General features: G+C 39.8%; 1 protein-coding gene across 1 annotated transcript; it reads left to right on the top strand.

Annotated features, from left to right (window-relative positions):
• Nucleotides 1-6,090: 6,090 nt before the first annotated feature.
• Nucleotides 6,091-9,874, top strand: LOC136222938 (receptor-like serine/threonine-protein kinase ALE2). Its single transcript, XM_066010630.1, has 7 exons — nucleotides 6,091-6,222; nucleotides 6,314-6,424; nucleotides 6,535-6,906; nucleotides 7,568-7,858; nucleotides 7,989-8,381; nucleotides 8,529-8,772; nucleotides 8,853-9,874. Coding segments are annotated over exons 1-7 (2,070 nt in total). The 5' UTR covers nucleotides 6,091-6,221; the 3' UTR covers nucleotides 9,511-9,874.
• The last annotated feature ends 206 nt before the right edge of the window (nucleotides 9,875-10,080 follow it).

The following is a 10,080-nucleotide window of genomic DNA, read 5'->3' as shown; positions in this document are numbered from 1 at the left end:
AAACCAATGTTATGCAAGCTGACGTTGGAGCTGAAGGTTCTGAACCAAATCGGACAGGAAATTCATTCGAGGTAAACTTCCTATCTGAATCTACTGAATGGAATGAGCACATGCGTAGATCACTTAATAGAAACAGAAGCTCTGAATTTGCTTATGCCGCTGAAGGAAGTCAGTGGATTACCTCCAGGAAAAAGTCCAAAGCTAAATCTGTCGATTCCCGGCTAAAGGGAAGGAATCGATTGAATAGCTCTTATACATGATCTGTTTGTATTGGAACTGCAGGGGGATCCATAACTTGGGTACCCAAAGAGCGTTAAAGCTCCTTTGTAATACTAATCGCCCGGATTTTGTATGTTTATCAGAACCTATGGTGGATTTTGACAGTATTTCTGATCTATTTTGGAGTTCTCTTGGACTTCAACTCTTTGCCAAGAATGATTGCAATTCTATTTGGGTTTTCTGCAAATTCGGAATATCTAATTTCTGTAATATTCTTAACAATCATGAGCAACACATCTCTCTGACTTATAGTCTGGGCTCCCAGAATATTCAACTTTCCTTTGTCTATGGGAATAACAGGGCTGATAGGCGTCGGTCTCTCTGGAACTCAATTGTTGAGATGGGAGAGAATGCAAGTAGAGTTGTAATGGGTGACTTTAATGCTATTAAAGGGGCTCATGAGAAAATTGGCAGGCCTCCTTCTCTTAGAAGTTGTCGGGACTTCAGAGATTTCATTGGAACTGCAGGTCTGACAGAGGTAGAGAGCACTGGTCTGCAATTTACCTGGTCAAATGGAAGAATGGGTTCTGATCATGTAGAATGTAAGCTAGACAGAGCTCTGGTCAGTGATGACTTTATTGACAGCTGGGACAAAATTCTTTGCTCGATTCTTCATAGGACTAAATCAGATCACTGTCCAATTCTTCTCTCCTGTTCTAACGGAGCTGCTCATAGGGGAAGATTTCACTTCTATTCCATGTGGACCACTCATGAATCCCTGCGCAATCTTATCTCTGAACACTGGTCCTCCTGTACTCTTTCGCTGCCTCCTGCCCAGCTGCTCTGTCACAAGCTCAAAACTCTTCATCCTAAGATCAGAGCTTGGAATTCTGAAGTGTTTGGGAGGGTTGAAAATAATATCGTGGCTGCTTTAAAAAAGTTAGAGGAAGTTCAGGCTACTATCTCTAGTGACGGTCTTAATGACATTCGTATTGCTCAGGAAGATGAAGCTCAGAAGGATCTTGAATTACAACTCCTCAGGCAAGAGATGCTCCTCAGAGACAAAAGCAGGGAAAAATGGCTACTTGCTGGAGAGAGATGCTCCTCAGAGACAAAAGCAGGGAAAAATGGCTACTTGCTGGAGACAGAAATTCTGCTTTCTTCCATCGCTCGGTAAAAATTAGAAAGGTACTCTCCTCGCTTGACAGCCTTCTCATTGACAGCACTATTGTGAATGACAAAGATGTGATTGCACAACATGTTATAAATTACTACGAATCACTCTTTACTGGTGGCATTAGACAGATTAATTATGATGCGGTTAATGATGTCATCCCCTGCAATGTAACTGAAGCAGATAATGAGGACCTCACCAGACGCCCCAGTACTTCTGAGATTCACGATGCAGTATTCAGCATGAATAGGGATAGTTCTCCTGGGCCTGATGGTTTTGGGGGGATATTTTACCAACACTACTGGGATATTATGGTGCCTGATGTTTGCAAGATGGTAATCTGCTTCTTTGATATCGGATACATGCTTCCTGGATTGAACTCGAGTATTATATCTCTTATTCCAAAGACTGAAGGTGCTAATGAGATTCATCAATTCAGACTGATTGCAATGGGGAATTTCAATTACAAGATTATCTCCAGAATTTTATCGAGCAGAATTGCACCGATTGAAGCTAGAATCACATCTGATAATCAGTTTGGATTCATATCTGGAAGAAGCATCCACCAGTGCATCGCAGCGGCTTCTGAGGGAGTCAACTTGCTAAAAAAGAAATGCTTTGGGGGCAACATGGCTTTAAAAATTAACATCCGAAAGGCATTTGACACATTAGACTGGAATTTTCTGTTAGTTGTGCTTGATTCCTTTGGCTTCTCTTTAAAGTTCAGGATCTGGATTCTGGAGATTCTTAGATATGCTAGAATGTCAGTTTCGATTGGAGGTGATATCAAAGGCTTCTTTAGCTATTCTTGTGGAGTCAGGCAGGGTGACCCTCTCTCTTCCACTCTCTTTGGACTGGCTGAGGACTTTCTGGGTAGATGGATCACCAAACTGTCAGAGGAAGGTCGCATTAACCCTATGCGTTACACCAAAAGCGAGATCTTCCCCTCTCATCTCCTATACGCTGACGACATGTTGTTATTCTGCAGGGCCTCGCTGAAAAATATGAGATGTATAAAGCAAATATTTGATTTCTATGAATCAATGTCTGGACAGGCGGTTAACTGGGACAAATCTCAAGCTATTTTCGGCAATCATATTCCTCTGTCAAGGAAGATTCGCATGGCTGACACTTTAGGTATCAAGACGGTATCTTTTCCGTTTAACTACCTCGGTGTGCTGCTGTTCCAAGGAGCTCCCAGGGCCCGTTATTTACAACCGCTTATTGACAAATTTCTAAATCGGTTCAGCCTCTGGAGAGGTAAGTCTCTTTCAATTGCTGGAAGGCTTACTCTAATCAAATCATCTTTGACTGGTGCCCTAGTGCATTCGTTCATGATATACAAATGGCCTCATGATTTAATTATGAGAATTAACAAGGCTATTCATAACTTTTTGTGGACCGGGGATAGGGATAAGAGGAAATTTATCACGGTTCCGTGGAACAGATGTTGTATGAATACTGGATATGGTGGTCTTGGTATCAAGGATCTGAAATTATTCAATTTAGCTCTGATTGCTAAACTCTGTTGGGAATTAGTGCAGGGACATGGATTCATCATTACCCTGCTTAAATCCAGATTTTTGGAAGTCTCAGGCCTGGCGAAACGCTTTATTTGCAGCTCTACGATTTGGTGTTCAGTAAGGGCTGTGTTTGACAATATCACGAGAGATATGATCTGGTGGTTTAGAGAGGGATCACACTTGAATTTTTAGACGGCTCATTGGATCTTACCTACAGTCGCGGATCAGCTTAACATCCCGATGAAATTGCAGCTCAAACTCTTCAAGCCTCTTTGTGAATTCCGTGATAATGGTAGATGGATCAATTTAGATTCTCTTCCTGCTCTCGTTCAGAATAATATCAGACAAGTGGAAAGTTTTGGCGCCGTGGATTGCTGCGTATGGCAACCTTCGGATTCTGGAAATCTCTCGTCCAAGGAGGTTTACTGTAACTTAAACCAAGGAGAGTCGGTTGACTGGAGTAAGATGTTGTGGAACTCGTTCCTCCCCCCTCGTCGTGCTCTCACCTGCTGGCTGTTAATTCACGATGGACTTGCGGTTCAAAGTAAATTACAATCCCGAGGTATCAGTTTAGCGCAAAGGTGCGAGTTGTGCAAGGAAAATGAAGAATCTTTAGAGCACCTGTTCTTCAACTGCAAAATTTCTGCAACTTTATGGAGACTTGTCTGCTGTGATAATTCGATAAGATGTCCGATTTTCTCCTTAGCGGATTTCTGCAATCAAATACGAAATGCAAGAATAAGCTACGGTTGCAGAAGACGTTGGATATTCTCGACTGCTACCTGTGTTTGGTTTATTTGGTTTATCAGGAACAGAGCAATTTTTGAGCAAGAACTCCCTTCAATCCAAATGATTTGTTACAGGCTACTGATGCTAATTCGCGAATCGACATTGTCCCCGGTAGCTACAGCACGCCCCCACCTGCTCCTAACATCAGAATTGTGCGTTGGATCCCTCCCCTGAGAAACTGGATTAAAATTAACAGGGACGGTGCCTCGAATTCCAACGGTCGCGCTGGTGCTGGTGCAATTTTCAGAAACAATCGAGGATTTGTCACTGGTTGTCTTGCGGCTCCACTGCAGACCTCGTCGGCTCTTATTGCAGAATTGCAGGCCATTGTATTGGCGGTTAATGAAGCTTTGAGCAGAAATTAGAGACTGATATGGATTGAATCAGACTCTAGTCATGCTGTCAACCTCCTCAACAATCCCTCCAGTAATGTTCCTTGGCGAATAAAAAAAGACTGGCATTCCTGTCTGCAGCAGCTCTCAAGTATTTCTTGGAAAGCATCTCACATCTTCCGTGAAGGCAATCAAGCTGCAGATTGGTTAGCAAACATTGGACTATCAGCAACCTCGAAGATGTGGTGGACATCTGCTCCGCCCCCTTGTCAGAGTTTCGTTTTTGATGATATATGTAATGTAGCTCACGTTCGTTTTAGGTGAACCTTCTTTGTTTTCTTTTTTCCTTCGCTTTCTCTCTCTTTGTACTCTTTTTTCTTTTTATTAATAATATTCGGGTTGCAGGCTGCGCTGGGGGTGCCAGCCTAGCTGGGATGTCCGGTCAGCCTGCGCGTCCCAACCTTCAGTTAAAAAAAACTAGTATAATATGTGAAATCATAAGGAATTATAAATTATTTACCCTAAATTTTAATATAAACTTTGATAAAATAAAAATGAAATAAAAAGAATAAAATCAGAAAAGTAATAAAAGAATAAAAGAAAAAAGGAAAAATTTGTAGAAGGGAAGGATTTATTGCTATTTTTTCACAATGACATGTACCCTTCTTCAACGAATATAAGGTTTTAATGACTCTAAAGTTCACTGAAAATTTGCTTTCAGCTCTAAAAAGTCATATTCAGCCAGCCATTTTATACCATTTTTCCGACCACCCCGACTTCATTAATTCAAGGATGGTTTCCTCCATTTGAATGCCTAACATACCAACTTTGATCCCCAAACATTCATTTTGTTCAAAATTATGTCAGGAATCTGACTTTTTAAGCTATTTCTGACCCCTAAAACATCATTTTTTCTAGATTTTCGATTTTGAAAAAACTCAGATTCGACCCACCCTTTTCTGATAAAATTTTTGCAGCCTCCTTCGAGTTCGTTAAATTAAAAACTTGTTACACTGATTCAATTCCTAACATACCAACTTCGACCCAAACCTTCCTTTCACCCTAACTCTTACCTGAAACTCAACCTTTTAAGCCATTTTTAACCCCGAAACATCATTTTTTGTCTGCTATTTATTTGCATTTTTGTTTCATTAGTTCAAGTGTAATATTTCCCACATAAATTCGATCTCTCTCGAGCCTTAGAAACTAGTGTTCTTTCGGAATCGTGGTCGTGATATCAGGCAAATTACATAATCTATTTTCAGTGGCGGATCCAGGATTTGAGGGAGGGAAGGGGCAAAATTCTACGTAAAAAAAATTAGACAAAAAATGCAAAATTGTTCAATTTTTTATGACAAAAAATGCAAAATTGTTCGATTGTCATGCATTATTTTCATGATTTTTTGATAAAAAAACGTAAATTTTAATGTTTCCGACTCGTAATTAATCATCCATTTCCGAGATTCTCGGGTTGTTACACATCAAATATCCCTAACGTTTTGGGTCAAGAGCAATTTTTCCCCTAACATCTAAAATGGTGCAATTTTACCCCTAATGTTTGTACCCAAGAGCAATTTTATCCCCAACGTTGATAAATTGGATCAATTTCAGACACTATTATAAAATACAGTCATTTTTTTTTTCTTTATTTTGCACCAATTGCATATCAATTTGTTCTAAAAAAAGATATAATGTTTTTTGTAATTTAATAATAAAACTGGAGATTAATATTTATAAATTCGGTGAATTTTTTGAATTTTTTTTGTCTTATTCGTACAAAAGACAGTATATTTTTAATATTTTTGTCACATCCCAACATATGTTTGTGATTTGTACGTATGTGTGAATTGTTACTGCTATTGGCTTCCGACATTAGGGATAAAATTATACCATTTTAGACGTTATGGGTAAAATTTCTCCTGACCCAAAACATTAAGGGTATTTTTGCCTTAACCCTTCTTTTTCGGGGAGGCAAATGCCCCCTCTGACCCCCTACATCTGTCCCTGTCTATTCTCGTTCATCAAATTCAATTTTTATGTTATTCTATATGGAAGTTACTAAAATTTCTTACGGAAAATGTAGCTCCTTCGGGCCATTCATTTCATTCTCCATCTCCTTCACCAATAAGCTGGAATTCTCTTGCACCTTCATCATCTCCAACTGGCCAATCAAGCCATTTTAATAGTATGTCAAGACTTCTATCTGTATTTGATTGACCATTCTATTACTTTGCATAATCGAACAAATAATTGTTATCATGTTTTCGCCTTGCAAGTGCCAATTCATCCTCCTGCAACATCTCCATTGGGTTCCCACTTGAAGATTAAGGCTCCCCAGCCGTCACAAATTATGCATTTACCACCTCCACCTCCACCTCCTAATGAAGGTAACCATGTTCTCAGTTCTTTCCACAATATATGATGCATTTGCTGTTTAGTTTAATTTTCCTGGTCTATTAAGCATATCCTTGTCTCATGAATTTGATCTATCTTGCAGATTGTCCATCAATAACGTGCTCAGACCCGCTGACTTATACACCGCCCGGGACATTTTGTGGGTGCGTGTGGCCAATTCAAGTCAAACTCCAACTTGGTGTTGCAATATACACATTTTTCACTTCGGTGTCAGAGCTTGCTGAGGAAATTGGAGCAAGTGTTGCACTAAATCATAGTCAAGTTCGCATTATGGGAGCAAATGCGGCTACTCAACAGCTAGAGAAAAGCATAGTTCTCATCAATCTGGTACCAGCGGGAGTAAAATTTGCTGATGCTACTGCATTTTCAATCTACAAGAAATTTTGGAACAAACAGGTTCTCATAAAGCCTTCCCTCTTTGGTACCTACGAAGTATTATATGTTCACTATCCAGGTTATATTTTTCTCCTTCTTGAATGTTTACAGAGATAGTATAAAATTTTCAACACTAGGCTCCTTATTTTTTAATCACCACCCAACCGACGGTCATTGAATTTATGAGATGTTACAGTCAAAGAATTTGTGCCATAAAACTTATAGTTGTTCTACTGCAGTGCTATTAAAGTTAGAAACCCCTTATTCCGGCGAATAGGATATCAGAGAGAGACTTTTGAATTTGTCAATCTTGGTTTGAATTCATAATTATTGAAAGAGGCCATACAATTTGAAAAATTGAAGAGTGATTTTTAATTATGTTCCCTTTTAGAAACTTTGTTGTCCTAAATATATTGTTTAACATGGCTTACTTATAGATGAAACGGTATACTTGTTGATGTGGTTGGTCTGAGACGTGTTTCGGACCTCTTATAGGCTGAAATATAGATTTTATGACTTTAACGGCATTACAATAGAATAATTAAGGTTTTATTTTAGCACAAATTGATCTTCTAGTGAAACATTTCCATAAAATAACCCCAACTTCTTGCTATGTCATTTACTTCAAAGCCAGCTAATAGATGGAGTTCAAGTTGCCTATTTTCTCTCTATATGCTTTTGGAACCTTAGCTCCATATTTCGTAATCAGTTCTCACTTTTGAAGCTCTTACAAGCTGCAGGTCTTCCTCCCTCTCCACCTTCACCTTTGAGCACTTCTACTATAGATAACAAACCCTATCCGGGCCATGACAACGAAGGAAGACCTGCTAAACCTTTAGGGGTTAATGTGCCAAGAAGAAGCAATGACAGGCTTGGTGGAGGCATGATAGCTCTTATAGTTCTCTCCAGTTTTGCTGCCCTCTTTACATGTATGGCAATTGCTTGGCTTATTCTGTTGAAATGCGGAAATTGTGTTCACCAATCTCTGGAAGTTCCTCAAACTCTACATACCTCCCCTGCAAAGCTGCCAGGTACCAATCATTTTGATCATTGATTTTCAACTGAGATGCCTAGCTTTTCCATTTTAACTTGCAAGTTCCTGCTAGTGTAATTACTAATTATTGTCAATTTGCGGTGTATGCTGATTTCTACACTTGGCAGGGACAGCTGGGCCGGTGATTGCTGGGAACAGACCTAGTTCCGCATCAATGTCCTTCAGTTCTGGTGCAATGACATATGCAGGATCTGCTAAGGTTTTCTCCCTTAATGACATAGAGAGGGCGACAAATAACTTTGATTCTTCAAAGATCCTTGGAGAAGGAGGATTCGGACTTGTCTATTGTGGTAAGTTGGATGATGGAAGGATGGTTGCTGTGAAGGTTTTGAAGAGAGAAGGTCAGCATGGTAGCCGTGAATTCTTGGCAGAAGTTGAGATGCTTAGCCGTCTACATCACAGAAACCTAGTTCAATTGATTGGAATTTGCGTAGAGGAGCGTGCACGCTGCCTAGTCTACGAGCTTATCCCAAATGGAAGTGTTGAATCTCATTTACATGGTGAACATAAAACCTTACAAATTTCTGTAGTTGCTTCTCACTCTATATGTGGCTTTCAAATTGTTTGATATTTAAATGTTTGAAATCATCATTTGTTATTTTTCGCTGAGAAACGTTTTCTGAACTTATGATTTTTGTTTTCTCCAGGAATTGATAAGGAAACTGATCCACTAGACTGGGATGCTCGAATGAAGATTGCCTTCGGTGCAGCCCGAGGCTTGGCCTATTTGCATGAAGACTCAAGCCCTAGAGTGATACACAGAGACTTCAAATCCAGTAACATCTTGTTAGAACATGATTTCACACCTAAAGTTTCAGATTTCGGTTTGGCACGAGCAGCAATGGAAGAGGGAAACAAGCACATCTCAACACATGTTATGGGAACTTTTGGGTATTCAAACGATTCTACGTTTATACTTCTTCTTTTTTTCAGTTAGAAGCCTATCTTATTAACCGATTTCTTCTTTTCAGCTATTTGGCTCCAGAGTATGCAATGACAGGGCATCTGCTTGTGAAAAGTGATGTTTATAGTTATGGCGTAGTCCTACTCGAACTCCTAACCGGGCGAAAACCTGTAGACTTCTCCCAACCACCAGGTCAAGAAAATCTTGTTGCTTATGCTCGTCCTCTCCTCACAAGCAAGGAAGGGTTAGAAACAATGGTTGACCCAGCCATAAAGTATGCGGTCTCTTATGATACTGTATCTAAAGTAGCAGCAATTGCATCAATGTGCGTGCAACCCGAAGTATCTCACCGTCCTTTCATGGGTGAAGTAGTTCAGGCCTTGAAACTTGTGTGCAATGAGTTTGACGAAACAAAAGAGGATGCACCGAGAAGTTTGAGCAGAGAGAATCTTCTGACCTATGTAGATAGCAAGAGCAAAAGAGTTTCAGGTGATATTATGGAAGCTTCACATTCCCATCATCAACTTCCTTTATCAGCATCTGATTTATTCAGTACACCAGTGGGACTCGAGGATCAAGAACTCGGGTCTTTCACGAGGCACTCTAGTTCGGGGCCTCTGAGAACAGGAAGCAGAAGACAGTTCTGGCAGAGATTAAGAAGTTTGTCTGGAGGCAACATTAGTGATCATGGATTTTCACTTAAATTATGGCCTGGAAACACTTGAACTTTCCCAAGACAGAAAAATTCCTATTTTGTTGCTTATTGATGCAAGATGCAGTCTCAAGCTTCTTGCATACAGATTCAGGAATTAGGTCCCTTGATGCCTAAAACCGGAAATGAACCAGAGCTTTGAGCCTGGCACTGACAGACTCGATCTGCAACAGACAAGATCAAGCGGATTACATGACCTTATCCTACACCCTGGTTCTAGTTGAAGTCTGATTTTTATCCAAGTGTTCCTTAGTGTGTATCCTTTTCATATTCTCTGCTTTTGTTTGGTATTAAAGCATCTTTTGGGAATTATCTCTACTATGTAAATGAATTCACTAGAAGGAGTAATGACAGGATCCATTGATTGCGGAAAACTCCAGGGAAGCTGTGTACAGAACTTCAATTTTTTCTGCAAATTTAAAAATATCAATTGAGCATCCCAAACATTCTCTGTTAGTGAATACTGAACCCGTCACTTAGCCTCCTGCAGAATTTTTAAGCAGACCATCAACCAAAAAGGGTGACAATATGGAATTCATTGGAACTACCTGTAACTATTTAAGATTATAAAAGCTCCCATTGA

Source organism: Euphorbia lathyris, chromosome 3 (genome assembly GCF_963576675.1).
Source record: "Euphorbia lathyris chromosome 3, ddEupLath1.1, whole genome shotgun sequence".
NCBI classification, from domain to species: domain Eukaryota; kingdom Viridiplantae; phylum Streptophyta; class Magnoliopsida; order Malpighiales; family Euphorbiaceae; genus Euphorbia; species Euphorbia lathyris.
Note: the sequence above shows the minus strand (reverse complement) of the source record. Positions and strands in the feature narration are given on the sequence as shown.

What these genes read in the sequence shown, in the direction of transcription:
- LOC136222938 (XM_066010630.1), top strand. An exon ending in TGTTGAATCTCATTTACATG is followed by an intron (nt 8,382 to 8,528) that starts GTGAACATAAAA and finishes TGTTTTCTCCAG; the next exon opens with GAATTGATAAGGAAACTGAT. An exon ending in CATGTTATGGGAACTTTTGG is followed by an intron (nt 8,773 to 8,852) that starts GTATTCAAACGA and finishes TCTTCTTTTCAG; the next exon opens with CTATTTGGCTCCAGAGTATG.